The sequence below is a fragment of the Vanessa cardui genome, chromosome 5 (genome assembly GCF_905220365.1).
Source record: "Vanessa cardui chromosome 5, ilVanCard2.1, whole genome shotgun sequence".
Taxonomy (NCBI): Eukaryota; Metazoa; Arthropoda; class Insecta; order Lepidoptera; family Nymphalidae; genus Vanessa; species Vanessa cardui.
The window spans coordinates 4220577-4237226 of record NC_061127.1 but is presented as its reverse complement, the minus strand read 5'-3'; the positions used below and the strand labels follow the sequence as shown (position 1 = coordinate 4237226).

Genomic DNA, 16650 nt, shown 5'->3' with positions numbered 1-16650 from the left:
ATATATGATATAATTTATTTTATTACAAAATATAGATCCTTAAAATTATATGTACAGATTAAAAAAGATATTACAGAAAAAGTTCCAACCACAGATTTATTAGGCTGAATGATGCATGTTTTTTAAATATTATAAAAACTGAACGTCATCGTTTTGACACTATCATGATCATCATCATCTATGATGACGTAAGACGAACCATCATGAACATCAAAACATATTCTTAAAATTAAAACAGCTTTTTGAGTACGAAATTACTTATTCGTAAAGTAAGTAAAACCTTCATTAACTCCTACCATCCTAGTAGAGATTTTACAGTACATCTTTGTACAACTTAACTCATCCATTGTCGCCATTGACAAGATTGACCACAGACTAAAGAAGTAGAGCGACAAGTTTGTCGAAATGCTTGCGGCATCTAGCTCTATCTATATCTGTGGTACCATAGATAATTATTTGTACAACTAAAATGAATATCGCTTTTATATATTCTATGTGTTTAATCTTCTGTATCTTTTAATAATTCGTCCTCGATGTCAATGTCTTCCGCCTTCCGCTTCTTTGCTCTTGGTCTCTTGCCGTGTAACATTTCGAGTTTAATTTTTTTCGCCTTCTTCTTTTTTTCACGCAGTTGAAGTTTTCTTTTAGCCGCTTTCTCTGGGTTGTTGACCTTTTCTTGTAGCAATAACTAGAATGATACAAAATAGTCGTTTTATATAGACAGTTCATTTCTGCAAAGTATCTACTTTAATTCGAAGTGACTAACGTAATTATTAAAAATATATACTAAACAAAAGAGAAACAAATGAATGATTTCCATGAGAAACTCCCTTACTTTTTTGGGTTATAGAGGCTTTGTACAAGGCCGTCTGAGTAGTTACAATACTCGTCTAATATTCTAGCGCCCTACAGCAACATAGCATTATTGTGTTTATGGCCGGTATGAGGAGCGAGTGAGATATTGCAACAACACAACGGGCATAACATCTTAACTCATAAGTTGTAAAATATCGCTGAGCTTATAACAAATCGCATGAAACAGATAAATCCTTAGATTGACTCACCTTAGAGTGTCAATCATTCCTACTTCAATTTAATTAAGCAATAGTTAGCCTATATGCCCGTCAGTGGCAGTATTTATTAAATTTGTATGGTTATAAAGAGTAATAGACTGTGTTAGTATATTAAGTTTCAATAACAACCATAGACAATTAATATAAGTCAATTCGAAAATACCATTATATTCATTAGGGTTTAAACTAACCTTCTTTCTTTCAGCTCTTTTAATATTCAATCTCGTTTGAGCCTCAGCCGCCATCTTGCTATACTCGATATCCCCGATTTTCCTTCTCAATTTCTTGCCCAATCTTCCTGCCAATTGTTTAGCGGGCGTCGTCGCCATACCTTCGCCAGTGGAAAGTTCTCGGACAATCGGCGGCAGTAACACGTCGATGATAGTGAGAATCTCTTCAGGTGATAGCGAACTGATGACGTGTAACCACATCGTGAATATGGCGCTTCTCTGTAACGGAAATTATAAAATTTATACTTGTAATAAATAAGAAAGGCAACCATTTTTATTCATCATATATTAGTAATCTGACTCGGCTACGCACAAATAAAATTAGGTCTATATACAACTTTTAAATTGAAGAAAAAATTTAAAAAGAACAGTCCTTGTTTATTTTCCGTCAAGGAAAGGTTAAATTATACTATGCATATATTATACATATAAATATTTCTTATAATTAACTTTGTGTATTGAAAGGAAATAAAATCCGTCGCATAGCTTAAAAAAAATTAAGCGTACAAACGGCGGCAGGCCACTTCTTTACACGTTGTAGAGAAGTAATAATAGCGATTGCATTGTTAAACAAGTAACATACTCTATGTACAACAACAAAAACAACAACAGCCTGTAAATTCCCACTGCAGGGCTAAAGGCCTCCTCTCCCTTTGAAAAGGTTTGGAACATATTCCACCACGCTGTTCCAATACAGGTTAGTGGAATACACACGTGGCAGAATTTCTATGAAATTTGTCACATGCAGTTTTCCTCACGATGTTTTCCTTCACCACAGAGCACGAAATGAATTATAAAGACAAATTAAGCACATAAAACAGCGGTGCTTGCCTGGGTTTGGACCCGCACGGGTTCTAACCACGGGGCCATCTCGACACTATGTACTTTGTTTTTTTTTTTTTGTAGAAAACAAAAATGGCCAGAGGCAAACTTACAATATTCATGCAGATTGGCGCTTTAACGACTTCGACGTTAACGGCCTTCCTCAGTTTAAACAGTATCCATCTTATGTTAACTTTTGAACTTTCTTCTGTTTCCTCTTCCGTCTTTGTCTTGATTGAAATTTTGAAACGCGGCATTTCATTGACGAGCTTCAATATTTGGAATAGAACATCTGTTACCTAAAAAAAAGAATTTTTTATATTAATATATTTATGTTGTATATTGTCTTCGTCCTAATTCATCTGGTATTTTCTTACTTTAAAAAATATATATATTATAATCTTATTTGCGTGGACGAACTACAGTATAAAATTATTTATTAATTTCTGTCTCCTTGGTATATAGGCATCTGTGATTAATCTTTCAAGCAGTTATTTAAACTCAACAGTCTGGTATTTTTTTATGTTATAGGTTGGCGGACGAGCATATGGGCCACCTGATGGAAAGTGGTCACCATCACCCATAGACAATGACACTGTAAGATATATTACCTTACATCGTCAATGTGCCACCAACCTTGGGAACTAAGATGTTATGTGCCTGTAGTTACACTGGCTCACTCACCCTTCAAACCGGAACACAACAATACTGAGTACTGTTATTTGGCGGTAGAATAACTGATGAGGGGGTGGTACCTACCCAGACGGGCTTGCACAAAGCCCTACCACCAAGTATATCATCAACTCAAATTAAAAATATATACAATAATTATATTAAATAATATATGCAAACCTGATCAGCCATATCCTGAGACACGTTCGGCGTGTACTGGGCACATAAGTCTAACACAAGACTTCGCAAACAATTTTCAGTATCATCGAAGATAAAACCTCTTTCACACTCAACCTCCTTGGACAGCCCATTCAAATCTTCAACATCTATCGCTGACAGAATTGCACCCAATATCTTGACAGCTCTCAATCTGACCCACGAGTGGGGATAAGCTAATAAAGCCTGGCACTGTTGCGCTACATCATCGAAATCACTCACAAACTTCTTATTCTTCAAACTGGTCGAGCAATTTACCGTTATCTTATCAATCAGATTCAACATTTGTATTAAACTATGGTCCCTCTCGTTTTGCTTTTCTTCGTCCGTCTTATCATGACCTTCGTCTAATTTGATTTTGACAAATCTGCCTTCAGTTACGGCGTTACTCAGTAGAAGTATTTTGCCATTCACTGATGAGAGGACGCTATCGAGACGACTTTGAAACTTATCTCCTTCGACGTTTACGAAACGTATACAAAGTTGAGCACCTAATTCGAAATGTATTGGCTGAAAAATGGAGACAATAAAATAAATAACAAACATAAATTATTGGACATTTTTGTAACTAATTTTGTACAACAACAACAACAACAGCCTGTAAATTTGACACTGCTGGACTAAGGCCCCCCCCCCTTGAGGAGAAGGTTTGGTACAAATTCCACCACGCTGTTCCAATGCGGGTTGGCAGAATACACATGTGGCAGAATTTCTGTGAAACTAGACACATGCAGGTTTCCTCACGATGTTTTCCTTCACCACCAAACCGAGATGAATTATAAACTCAAATTAAGCACATGAATATTCAGTGGTGCTTGCCTGGGTTTGTCCCCTCAATCATCGGTTAAGATGCACGCATGTAACCACTGGGCCATATCAGCTCAATTTTGTACGTCAAAAGCATATTAGGTTTACCTGAGTGTCCTTAAAGAAAGCAAGGACTAACTCAAAGAGTTTATTCCTCTCGATAGCCGGGAACTTCTTCAGCATGGACTCTATACAAGCGGCGGCTGATGCGCGACACTCAGGAGAGCTGTCATTGACCATACAAGCCCCTAGAGACAGAAACATATAATCCCCGTGATTCTTCAATTGATCCTGAAAACAACACACACTATTTAATAATAATAAATGAGACAAACTATATATTAATAATTGTTTATTAATAAGACGATACTCATGATGTCTATACATTTTTTTTAGATAGGCAGTCTGGCAATTTTTTCACCTTCTGGTAGGTCGTCACCATCCGACATAATTATACTATAATGCGCACACTATAAGAATTTCTAACCATCCCCGTACCTCTCGTTATATAAATAAATAAAATAAATGCATATTATGTTTGATTTAAGACCTCATAAATATTTGTAACAATCAATACTGTCTGCATGAATACTTACGACATTAAGTTTGTTGATGATCATATCTAGAAACTTTAATGATGACTCCCTTCCATGTTGCAGTTCATAATTTAACTGTGTAATGAAGAATTGTATGTATTTCTCCAATCTTTTACCGGGCGTGTAGTGAGTCAAATAGTTCACGAATATTACGCGAGCCTCTTCCCTGTAAATTAATAATTAAATGTTAAATTTAATTTCATCAAACATCATTTGTAACAAAGGTATAATTATAACATTAAAGATTGGTTACACTTAGCATTTTTTAACAAACTTAGGAGTATCAATGGAACAAATAAATGTATTTATTTTTTTATTCGAAAGAAATTTTTTTTCAAATTTAAAATTCACGAATAAGTGCCTAAAGTACTATAATGATGAACTTTAATACCTATTTATTCTAAAACTTTTAGGAATAAACGACAACAACAGTCTGTAAATTCCCACTGCTGGGCTAAAGGCCTCCTCTCCTTAAGAGGAGAAGGTTTTCGAACATATTCCTACACTCTATTCCAATGCGGGTTCCACATGTGGCAGAATTTCTATGAAATTTGTCACATGCAGGTTTCCTCATGATGTTTTCCTTCACCGCTGAGCACGAAATGAAATATAAAGACAAATTAAGCACATGAAACAGCGGTGCTTGCCTGGGTTTGAACTCGCAATCATCGGTTAAGATGCACGCGTTCTAACCACTGGGCCATCACGACTTTTAGGAATAATAAAGCAAAATATAACATACCTCGACCGAGCCGATTCACTCAGAATGCAAATTTGAGACACTTTTTGCATGACCTCATGCAATTCACTTGACACTAATTTAGCTTCCAATATAGCTTTTAATAATGAAAACGAATTTGCTTGTCGTTCATCGTTCTGGCAATCTTCTTCCGCGTAGAGCAAAAGTGTTTTTAATTGCTCAGCTTCTAATGTGAAATATTTCACATTTCTTATAAGAACTGTAACTGCCTAAAAAATGGATACTTATTATATAATATATCGCAAACATATTCCATTGAACCTCAAATGCAAAAAAAAGTTTTTATATTATACTATGTGATAATAAATTATGACTAAAGCAGAATTATCGAGATCCAATTAAAAGAAGATTTTTACTATTTATATTGGCCTATTTAAGATAACGCAAGTAATTATAAATAAATTATTTAGTATCTTCAAATAAATAGTAGAACTTCTAGAATGAGTCAATTATTTGAATTACCTTAAATGCGTTTCTAACTAAATGGTAATTGTCATTCTGTTTGCTGATCCCAAACGTTGCAAATTTGTGTAATATGGAAAAGATTGTCTTTGCTATATCTTTTGTCATTTCTTCAAGAGTCGGAGTACTGACTCTTATCGTCCACAAAGTTGCAATGCATTTCATAGCAACCGTAGTTACTTTGACATGGTCACTATTCAAGGCATCGACTAGAAGTGGTATTAATGGATCCACGAAGGCTTTACAATCTATTCTAGGAACCTTTTCTCTTTTGAGAATTACGTATAATATGTTCAAACTAAATTCGATGATGACGTGGGCGTTTGTTTTTGAAGATGTCTTAACATTTCTTGCTTGAGATTCCTTATTACGTTTCGGTATTTCAGGAACTATAAAACAATCAGGCTTAGCTCTAAGCATTTTTTCTCTCTGTGCCTCTGTCAGTTCACGTTTGGGTGCACTTAACACGAACTCCGGTATACTTTCTGAAGCAAGGCCGTGCAGAAAAACAAATAGAGATTCAATTTCAATGAGCTTGTTTGTAACTAAACCACTTGTTATATGCATTAACGCTTCTTGCACTTTAACGACAATTTTCTTCGAATGATGTTTTTGTAATACTTCTTTAAATGGTAAAAGAAGATTTATTAAGCACTTCTCAGTGATGTTCTGAGCTACAATCAAGAGTGTCACATAACTTTTTTTGCTGGGTTTCGCTTCTGGTGTTTTATAATGGAGTTTGTCGACTTCTTTCTCTTCTGACAAAGCTCCAAATAAATCATTAGTACAAACATCGAGTATGTAATCGAGATTTTGGTCGATATCACCAGATTTGAAATCCGATTTCAAGGCATCTAAGACATTATGAATAGTAGCGACCAAAACGTGAACTTGAAATCCTCGCGTGAGTAAAAGCGTTAAATGTTCCAACAACACGCCTAAGTATGATGTACCGACTGTTAACATTATTTTCTTAACGATATCTCGTGCTGTTATTCTGACTTGTTTTAATGGTGATTTCAAGAAGGAGCATAGTTTTATAATAATTCTGAAAAATTAAAATACATCTTTGTTATATAATGTTCTTTACTAAGAATAATTAGGTTAGTATTATTTACAATTTTATTAAAATAAGAGAAGACTTACCCTGGCAGTTGATGCCTTAAAATATCTCCCGGTAGCCTTTGAAGAAGTTTAACTAAAGCCAATGCTATTGGTACTCTTAGCATGTCTTCCTCTAAGCGTGCCATTCCTGTACGGCGTCTGTTTAACTTGTGAGACCCTTCATGTTCAGTTAACTTTCCAATCGCCCTAAGAAAATCAAATTTATTTAATTATTTAGGAGAATGTGACATATTTATTATTTGAGATGGTAATGATCTTACCTATTTAGTTGCGGTAGTAATCCACTAGACAGAGACTTGATTATTCTATTACCGACTGAAGGAGATACACTTGTAATTTTTTCAAATGCTGGTTCATTGTCTATTTCCTTGCTGATATGACTTTCTTCGTCTTTTTCCTCGCCTAAAAGTAAATCAGATTCCAATTCTTCTATTTGTTCACCTGCTTTACTAATTGCTTGATTCTCATCTGCTTCACTTTCCGAATCACTAGCTTCCTTAATTTTATTCTCTTCGGATGCTGTTTGATCACTCGGATCTGATTTCTTTGTACTAATGTTATTGCCTCTTATGCTGACAGTCAATGATTTAGGCAATTCAATATTTTTAACTTTAGAGAAATCAAAATGGAATGCGTCCAATATCCCGATCAATATTCGTGTCAGCTGTTTCTGGTGTTCTGACGTATGCCTCATTTTATTTAAATATAGTTTCAATATAACTTCATAGTGGTACCAAGGTAGTAATCTGCAGCAAGTTGAAATTACTTCAATGCAGGCATCTATGAGAGAATTCTTGTCACTATATTTATCGTCACAGATATAAATCGAGGCTAAGGGCAAAATGAAGTTAGTTAGTGTTCTAGGTGTTGGGCATTTAATCATTTTTTTAGCCACTTTACTGAATTTTTGTAGCGCTCTAACTCGTCTGTGTAATTGCAAGTGACAAGAATTTTCAAAGAAATCAACTTCTCTATCTTCTTTATTAGTCAAAGGAACTAAGTCTGATAATACTACATCAGCATCTGGACATTCTCGTACTAACTCTCCCAGCAAAGTAAGACTCTCGTTGCGTAGAAAATCATTCTTGCTATCTCTTATACCAGTTGATATAAGAGCAAGCACTGTGTCCCGAACTAAAAACTGTCCATCGATCGCCGAACGATACTTAGTTAATAATTTAGGAAGAATTTTCTTTAAACATAACCCTGCACTATCTCTTAGTCCTATGTCTTTCTCAGTTCGGATAAAGTAGAAACAATTGTTAACAATCAAAATTGTGAGGTCGACATCAATTTCATTAGCTTCCAGCATTTGATATATAAGTTTGTAAGCATCAAGTCGTCGGTCGAAATCTGGTTGTTCAATCCATCTTTTATTAAAAGCATTCATTTCTGTTACTACATGAGCCATTTTTAATAATTTATCTTTATCAATGGCTGTGTTTTCTGCTATTGAAGACAGTAGCTTAATTAAGAGTTTCCTAACCTCTACTGGCCCAACTTTATTAAATAAGACGGCAATGTTTTTTATGTAGTGTTGAGGATTTGAGCTATGACCCAGTAAATTTATAATGGTATTAACAGCATGTTCCATATTTTCCTCAGCCATATTCATGCATACTTTCTTTACTAATATAGGTAATAAAAGACTTAATAGTTCATCACACAACTCAGGTGTTGTGACCATTTCTGTAACTCTTGATAAGATTAGAAGATCTCTTTTATTGACAGTATTAGATTTCGCGGAATTAGCGATTCTCCTCTTCATAACCTCCAAAATACTTGGCAGATGAGGAACTAAAATTTTACTGCCGAAATTCATATCAGGTTTGATATCTGCACCAACTTTTAAAGTATTAAAAGACTCTATTCTAGGAATATCTTTTTCTTCTTCATCTTCTGTCAAGGTAACAAGTTTCTCAATCATATCCAAAATTAAATTAACAACTCCAGGATGTGTTTTCGGCGCCAACAGTAGTTTAAATATCGCAGGTAATGGACTAAGCGATGTATCTTCTTCTGAACATGTTATAAGCAAAATATAATATCTGGGGTTTTGACACCAAATGTTGAGAAGTTTTAACAATACTGTGGGACTATGAATACCCTCTATGTGCAAACGAGGCACAAGAGGCCATAATAAGGTTTGGAATATGACAAATAACTCATCTTTAGTCCAAACGTATTTATCAAATTGATCAAATAGTTTACCTAGGATACTAATCGATAAAGTCCGAAGGTGTTTCATAACTTTAACGTAACTCACGTGAACTCTTTCAACATTCTGCAGAACACTAAACAAATTTGTGCAAACCGCGAAAAATATTTTCAAAAAATCAGATAATAATTTATCTTTCATATAGCCACCAAAATATTCTCGAACTACATCAAAGAGATTCAAAACGCTGTGCAACTTCCCAGGACTAATTACAGATTTAAGGTCTATATTCTTTGCAATATCTTCATATATTTCTTTCGGTTCCATAGCCATATATTGCTTAAAATGAGTGAATGCCATTTCTATAAATAATTTCAACTCGTCTTCATTACATCCACTCAAATACCTCATGACCAAAGATCGTCTTATTTGACCTCCTCCCTTTTTATCTGCGCCTAACTTAGAAGTCATTTTACCATAAAGTATTCTCAGCACAATTGGTATTACATGTTCTCTGTGCTCGGGTTGAATTGCTTGAGAATCTTCTGTTATTTTAAATTGTGTCAATTCATCCTTAAACTTCTTTTCATCGACTAAATTCTGTAGATTTGACTTATATAGTATAAGGCTTTTGTTTTTATAGTTAAGAATGCAATCCAAAGCAAATTTCTGGAGACCTGGATTTTTATGTTTTAAAAATTCTAAGTATAATTCCCAAAATACAGGTTCTTTGTGTAGAGCTCTTGGATTCTTAAATTGTGCTAATACTTGCATAATATTTATGAGTGTTTTAAAAACATTTTTGCCTGATATTGAATCTTTTATTTCTTCTTCAGGAATGTCTACATTGTCTTCCTCGCCCTCTATATTCTGTTCGTCGTCGTCTGTATCCATTTTTAATTTACTGTATGTTTCTACATTAATTCGAAGTGTATTCACTGAAGCATTTTGCCTGTACTCTTCGTCTATAAACTTTAAGAAGAGATTGACTACATCTCTATTTTTGGCTTCACAAACTTGAATACAATTCGTCATAATCCTCAACATTAGATTTCTGTAATTGTACAGATCTGGCCTTTCTGATATATTACTGTAATCTGTGCTTATTTCTGTTAACATCTTGTCATCGCTATCAAGATCATCTTCAAAATTAAACTCATTTAACTTTATTTTAGCATTAGCAAAAGATGTTTCTAATGTCTTATAAAACGTAGGCCAAAAGTCTTCCGCGTTTAGTGCGTTGCCGAAGCCCGCGATAAATTCCGTTACAGGTTCCCATAAAAGTTTAAAGTTGATATATAACACTCCTAACATATAATTCATGCCATATAGATGAAAATCAGTTTGCTTCGCAAGTTCATACTGGGTTGTATTAAAAGTCATTTTTTGTAGAAGATTTAACTGCATTCTATATTCTTGTATAGAAGATGATATGGACTCCACTGTAAAGCAATTACTGAAAACTGAAAATCTCTCAACTTCACCTCCTACTTGTACAGTTTTATTCAATTCTTCTACATTTTCGAATAGTTTATAGATATGTGTTGTTAATAGACGAACCTGAAAGGTAATGGTATTAACATTAAAAAAATGTACTTTGACAAAATACATGTTTCGTTAGATATTACAAATACTTACAACATGAAATGGAGAAGATACATTTGTTCTCAAATATGAGTCTACTAATAACAAAAAGTTATATGTTAGACCATTTTCCTGTTCATAGGCTGTCAAATACAAATCAATCACGTGTAGAGCCACCAAGTAATTCGGGTCTGCGGCACATGGTAATAACTTAGGCAATAAAGCGTCAATGTCACATATTTTCTTCAATTTCTGACAATTTGATATATGTACAGCGCATTCCATTGCAGTTGCTATTAGAAATATTACTTTTCTAGCACATTTCGATAAATTAGTTTTCTCACAATGCAGTTTATTTTGATTCACTTGGTCTTCAAGATTGTAGCTATCCAATACTTTTAACAACTTCGATATTAGATCACTTAACATTTTAATACAAAATTCTACATCAACTTTTTCAATATGCGGTAAAGAAAACAACAAATTTAACAACTTAGTTGGATGTTCAATTATATTATCAATATCGTCACTCAAGATGTTTCTAGCATATTCCATTAGTTGCGGTAATCCTTTTCCAAAGTCAACAGGATATTTGACCCACTCAAAAAGCTTCAAACCATTTTTGGATAAGGGTGACTTTGAAAGGCATATTTTAGCAAGAGTAGACATTGCATTACTTTCAAAATTTGACTGAATGATGAATTTTATAAAAGCAGGCAGAATATGTATATCGAATTGTGAATAATTAACGACACTCTGCACAAAATTAATCAGTATATTAGGATAGGGCAAGGGAAGTAATACTTTAACTAAAATTCCAGCATGTTCTTGGGATAAAGAAATGTGTGATGAAAGGAGCATCAAGGCCCCAATCTGAGAGCACACTTCCAATACTTTTTCTGATGACTGCTCACATATAACTTTGACTAAAAGAAGGGTGAATTGTTGTGGATTTGTCAGGCATTTGCCATTCATATGTTCAATCACTTGCCCTGCCAATCTTAAGATGTATTCTAATCCCGGATTGTCATCATCTTCCTTCAAAAAAAGCTCAGTGAATTTCTGCATATGCATCCAGAAGACATTAAATTCTGTCGGTGATATGCCTTGAAGGCAATCTTCAATAGTTTGTGTCAGTACTTTGAATAGGATAGCTTGGTGTTCTTTTTTATCTTTAAGATGCCCAAACAAAATGGAAAGGAAATTTTCAATACAACTATGAAATTTATTACTAACACCTCTCATAATTTCAAACAAGAGATGTCCACAGCCTGTAATAGCCTGAAAAAAGAATCAAAATAAATAAATATTCTTTATTAAGGATTTTCCTTTTTAATAGTTTATTAATCAATTATTTTTGAATAGTTATTAATAAATTCTAATATAAAATGGTTGCCAATATGGTCACAACACCTTAAAAAAAGCGTTGATCTCAATAGAACTTGAATGCATGCTTTTAAAATCAACAATCAAATGGCCTTACATCATCATTTGTCTCCAAATATTCAAGAATGAGCTCGATAAATTTCTTTTTGTCCTTTATATCTCTTGCTACAAATGCAAAGCTTTCAGCTGCAAAATTGTTTATATACTGTGGTCGGGATTCACTTAACAGCGGTATGATTCGTTTAAGTATCACCCCTATGTCTTTCTTCAAGTATGGTTTCAGTATTTTAAATAAGAAGGCTAGGCATACTAATGTCCACTCCAATCTTTCTACATCTTTTGTGTTTAATAATGTTATTAGTATGTCCAAAAATTTTGGAAAATAAGGATAAAAGTCACTACGTAAGTCTTTGGCTACTGATACTAAGATTCTGAAATAAATATTTAAATTTTATAACATAAGTAATCAATAAAAGCAATTTATTTTGAAAGTAATATTCAAAATCATTCTAGTTATTTTGTTACGATTAAATTTTAAGTTTATAACATAATAATATCAGTTCAACTCACTCCAATAATGGTTGTAAACACAACTGATCTTCTAGTTTCAAATATTCTTCTAAAGTATTCAATACTTCATCCTTTTTGTGAATTAGTTGTGGTACAGTTACAATACCAAAGACATCCTTCTTAAATTTCTTAAAATTTACAGTCAAGTTCAGACCGTGCCATTTTTGTAACGCCAAATGGAAGTGAGTATCATTTTCCCCTGGCTGGCTTGAATAAGCGTGTTCAATATGATATAGTGCAGCATGGCGAATATCTATTGAATTTATCCGCTCAGCAAAGGGCACAAACTGTAAAAAATACCAATATTATCTTATGTATGTTTTGCAAGGCTTTTATCATTGAGTATGGTAATATTTAGATATAATACAATAACCTTTAAATTTAATTGTTTTTAAAAATACTTACGCGGAATGTATTTGTGGTTTTATGCTTTACAGGTTTATTTTTCATGTTTGCTTAATAAGAGAACTGGTCCTATTTATATCATAATAATGTAGTCCTTCATTTAAAAACAATTCAATTCATAATATTCTGCTTGCAGTTTGCACTTTATTGTACCGACTATAGAAGTACAGACTGCAGCACGTGTGTTTGACATTTAATGTCAAATATGACTACTGACATTGACATATATATCACGTTCAACAATAGAAATTAGAAATTTTACCCATGATAAAAGTAAAACATGTTTTAGCTAAACTGTTAGTTTCTATCATATTTTCGTCAGTTTGGTGCTTAAGGTGACAATAAATTTTGTTTAGTTTTTCTTTTTACTTTTAATAAAATCGTGACATAAATATGTACATAAATATTATTAAATGATAACGATTCAACAAAAGTCAAAAAAATCTTGATTACAGATAGTGTTGTCAAAGTCAAGCAACATTCTTTAAATTATTATTGCTTCTATGATAACAATTTTTTTCATGCTAAGAATTATTCGCGAACATTTTCGACAACTACTATTCTAATCTTCATTTGCCTGTAAGGTACTCTCAAACGCGTGTTTTATAATTTACTTTTTGTTTTATTCAATGCTTCCTAGATTAGTACATGCATTGCCATTGGGGCTATCGCAAAGAATAACAAAACTTTATTTCCAAGGTAAGTACGTGCATCTACATAATCAATGGAGAGGAAGCAAATTTAGAAATCTTCAGAACTTATTTTTTTTGTATAATCGCTAATATTAGATACGTATTTAAATGTGTCATGCATGTCAAGATTAAGATAATATTTAGTATGGTATTTTTCATAGCTCTTGTTTGGAATCAACGCGGCGCCCATAGTGAACAAGGACACGAAGATTTGAAAGCAATGGATGTAAAAATACTACCTGCTTTGCAAGATAACTACATGTATTTGATTGTTGATAAGGCAACTAAAGAAGCAGCTATAGTAGATCCTGTTGAACCAAAGACAGTGTTGAAGGCTGTTAATGAACATGGAGTCAAATTAACAACTATTCTAACAACTCATCATCACTGGTAAAAAAATTATACCTCATATATTTTCAATTATACCTCTGCTGTTTTGTTTAAGTATCTATTGACTGTATTTGTAAATCAATGAGTTTTTTTATGTATATTACTATTAAATATATTTATATGTTCATTGTTGACTTATTAAGTGTAGGTGGAGTGTAGACTTATAGGAATAGGTATGAGTCTACAAAGTTAGATATCATTTACAAATATATATTATTTAGTATGTGATTAATGATGTGGAAGAATTAGTTTACTAGAGGTAGATTCAAAATGATAGATTAAGGATCTGAATAATCAAATAGACAACATTTTTATTGAATAGGGACCATGCCGGAGGTAATGAAGATCTAGTGAAACAACATCCAGGACTAGAAGTATATGGGGGAGACGATCGCATCGGAGCATTGACTAAAAAAGCTGAACATAACACTAGGTTCAGCATTGGTAAACTAAACATACAGTGTTTGTTCACACCCTGTCACACCTCTGGGCACATCTGTTATTATGTCACAGCACCCGATGACAACAATGACTCTGCTGTGTTTACTGGTAAGAATAAATATAAGATAACAGTCATATAAAGTGATATCAGTCTATAAACAATTTCCTTTCATGAGATAATATATTAAATGTTATGTATTTTACTTAGAAGTGCATTAAAATGTCATATAATATTAATAAAATAAACAAATATATATCCTTTATTTTATTTTTGATTCGAAAAGCCTACTATATTTTATAAATTATTAATAGTCATCGAATTAGAGACAGCTTCTAGTAATTGTCAGTATTTTAATAAATATGTTTAATTTATAAAAGATCAAGTCTTATATCAAATGTTTTAAATATCAATAGAATTTTATTTTGAATAATAGGTTAGTGAGTTCATTGCATTTTAATAATAAATTATTTTTTTATTAATTTACCTACATTTGATTGCAGGTGATACATTATTCTTGGGTGGGTGTGGAAGATTTTTTGAAGGCACAGCTGAACAAATGCACAAAGCTCTGATTGAAGTTCTCGGAAGTCTTCCAGATAACACTAAAGTTTTTTGTGGCCATGAATACAGCCTTCAGAATTTACAATTTGCAGCTCATGTCGAACCAGATAATGGGGAGGTCAAAAAGAAAATTGCATGGTCTTTGAGTAGGAGGGAAAATAACAAGCCTACAGTATGTGTTAATCCTATCAAAAATACATTTTTTGACTGAAAACAATAAGAGATAAAGATTTATTTGTAAATTTGTTGCAGGTACCTTCAACTATTTCTGAAGAAAAACTTTATAATCCATTCATGAGAGTCACGGAAGAATCAGTGATGAAACATGCGAAAAAGAATGATTCCATAGAAACCATGCGGGCTATTCGCTTAGAGAAAGATCATTTCAAAGCTTGAAGTTCAAATATACATAAGACTGTATTTAGTATGTAGCTTACTATTAGGGTTGTTATCAAAATTGTATGGTTATATAATAAAAAAACTGTCTAATATATAAAAATCTATATTTATATTATAACTTAAATTAAAGCTGATGATCACAAAGGAATTAAGTGCTAGTGTCTAAAGATTGTAAACGTCATTGTTCTTTCTTGATGTATGCTGACATTTCTTCTGCATATTTTTCCTTTGATCTTTCAAACATTGCAACATAAATCTAAAATTAATGAAAAGGGAATTTAGTACGTAAATTGAATACATTTATAATGCTATGTGATGAAAAATGTGTCTTTTTACAATTTGAATTTTTTAAACTTATTAAATAGTCAAAATTAAGAATTGTATTTATTTTTATTAATATTACCCTTTTTTCCTCATTCGTTAATGCTCTCCAGCGTGACGCTAATTGTCTGGTTACTTCCTGTTTTGAAGGTTCAGATCCCATTTCAGTTGTAGTTTCTGCTACAACCACTGGTCTTTGCTCTTGACAAAATTGGAAAAATGCATTGCAAGGCTTTTTAGGTGCATTTGGATCTCTTTCAGGCTGTAATAAAAAGTATCAATAAATATTTATATATGAATAAATAACTACAAGATTTATGCTGAGACCATACTTTATCTGCTTTGCTTTTTCGTTTAGTTGCTGGCTTTTTAGCACCTGTCGTATTTTGTTTTTCTACTTGTTTCGGTGCTGTTTGTGTTTTGGCTCCGGCACGAGGAGCCCGAGGGACTACCTCAGGTTTCGTTTCTACTTCAACAGAAGCCGTTCGGAAGGGATCTCCATGTTTGTCCAATCGTTCAATCAACAACTTTATATCTTTTTTGTATCGCCTCGTAATTTTTTTTACTTCATGTATTCTGAAATGCATTTAAAATAGATTTCAATTCACAACTAACACTGTAATCGAAGTTAGTAAATATAAAACGAACCTATTCACGATTCTTTCATTGTCTTGTTGCAACACTTCACATCGTTCTAACAACAATTGATATTTTCTCCTATAAATCTCTTCCTCTGATGGTAAACTAACCATATCATCCGAGTCGTCAGAAATATTCGAACTGAGCTGTTGGACTGTCATTTTAATTTATTTCACGGCTGGCTTCAAAGTTCAACACAACCAAATTTCTTTTTATTTAGTTGTCGGCTGTCATTTGGTTGCTTTTGATCTAAGTCGTTATGTTGGTATTACATTCGGATACTCGTTTGATAAATTCGTTATCACAAGTGATAATAAGTAAAAATAAAACAATAACCTTA

General features: G+C 33.0%; 3 protein-coding genes across 4 annotated transcripts; 1 reads left to right on the top strand and 2 right to left on the bottom strand.

Annotated features, from left to right (window-relative positions):
• Window positions 1–335: 335 nt before the first annotated feature.
• Window positions 336–13049, bottom strand: LOC124530131 (small subunit processome component 20 homolog). The gene is made up of 14 exons (XM_047104139.1): window positions 12867–13049; window positions 12462–12748; window positions 11989–12322; window positions 10560–11786; window positions 7024–10481; window positions 6785–6949; window positions 5639–6686; window positions 5159–5385; window positions 4417–4582; window positions 3929–4111; window positions 2978–3523; window positions 2239–2424; window positions 1265–1522; window positions 336–688 (listed from the first exon to the last, which is right to left on the bottom strand). The coding sequence occupies exons 1-14, from the start codon at window positions 12909–12911 to the stop codon at window positions 500–502; spliced, it is 8319 nt and encodes a 2772-aa protein (XP_046960095.1). The 5' UTR covers window positions 12912–13049; the 3' UTR covers window positions 336–499.
• Window positions 13050–13309: 260 nt separating this feature from the next.
• LOC124529898 (hydroxyacylglutathione hydrolase, mitochondrial) lies at window positions 13310–15725 on the top strand. 2 transcript variants are annotated; one of them, XM_047103836.1, is made up of 5 exons: window positions 13310–13450; window positions 13720–13948; window positions 14271–14497; window positions 14891–15123; window positions 15204–15725. In XM_047103836.1, the coding sequence occupies exons 2-5, from the start codon at window positions 13779–13781 to the stop codon at window positions 15345–15347; spliced, it is 774 nt and encodes a 257-aa protein (XP_046959792.1). In that variant the 5' UTR covers window positions 13310–13450; window positions 13720–13778; the 3' UTR covers window positions 15348–15725. The 2 variants fall into 2 exon arrangements, with proteins under 2 accessions (XP_046959792.1, XP_046959791.1); XM_047103835.1 differs by having other exon boundaries at window positions 13310–13565.
• On the bottom strand, window positions 15438–16556 carry LOC124529899 (HMG1/2-like protein). Its single transcript, XM_047103837.1, has 4 exons — window positions 16320–16556; window positions 16004–16247; window positions 15754–15933; window positions 15438–15606 (listed from the first exon to the last, which is right to left on the bottom strand). Exons 1-4 carry the CDS (start codon window positions 16469–16471, stop codon window positions 15529–15531), a joined length of 654 nt encoding a protein of 217 aa, XP_046959793.1. The 5' UTR covers window positions 16472–16556; the 3' UTR covers window positions 15438–15528.
• Between the last annotated feature and the right edge of the window lie 94 nt (window positions 16557–16650).

What these genes read in the sequence shown, in the direction of transcription:
- LOC124530131 (XM_047104139.1), bottom strand. Translation starts at nt 12,911, where the DNA reads ATGAAAAATAAACCTGTAAAGCATAAAACCACAAATACATTCCGC. An exon ending in TTACTACCGCAACTAAATAG is followed by an intron (nt 6,950 to 7,023) that starts GTAAGATCATTA and finishes TGATTTTCTTAG; the next exon opens with GGCGATTGGAAAGTTAACTG. An exon ending in AGTGAATCGGCTCGGTCGAG is followed by an intron (nt 4,583 to 5,158) that starts GTATGTTATATT and finishes ATTAATTTACAG; the next exon opens with GGAAGAGGCTCGCGTAATAT.
- LOC124529898 (XM_047103835.1), top strand. Translation starts at nt 13,496, where the DNA reads ATGCTTCCTAGATTAGTACATGCATTGCCATTGGGGCTATCGCAAAGA. An exon ending in AACAAAACTTTATTTCCAAG is followed by an intron (nt 13,566 to 13,719) that starts GTAAGTACGTGC and finishes TATTTTTCATAG; the next exon opens with CTCTTGTTTGGAATCAACGC. An exon ending in CTAACAACTCATCATCACTG is followed by an intron (nt 13,949 to 14,270) that starts GTAAAAAAATTA and finishes TTTATTGAATAG; the next exon opens with GGACCATGCCGGAGGTAATG.
- LOC124529899 (XM_047103837.1), bottom strand. Translation starts at nt 16,471, where the DNA reads ATGACAGTCCAACAGCTCAGTTCGAATATTTCTGACGACTCGGATGAT. An exon ending in AATGAAAGAATCGTGAATAG is followed by an intron (nt 16,248 to 16,319) that starts GTTCGTTTTATA and finishes AATGCATTTCAG; the next exon opens with AATACATGAAGTAAAAAAAA. An exon ending in GAAAAAGCAAAGCAGATAAA is followed by an intron (nt 15,934 to 16,003) that starts GTATGGTCTCAG and finishes TTTTTATTACAG; the next exon opens with CCTGAAAGAGATCCAAATGC.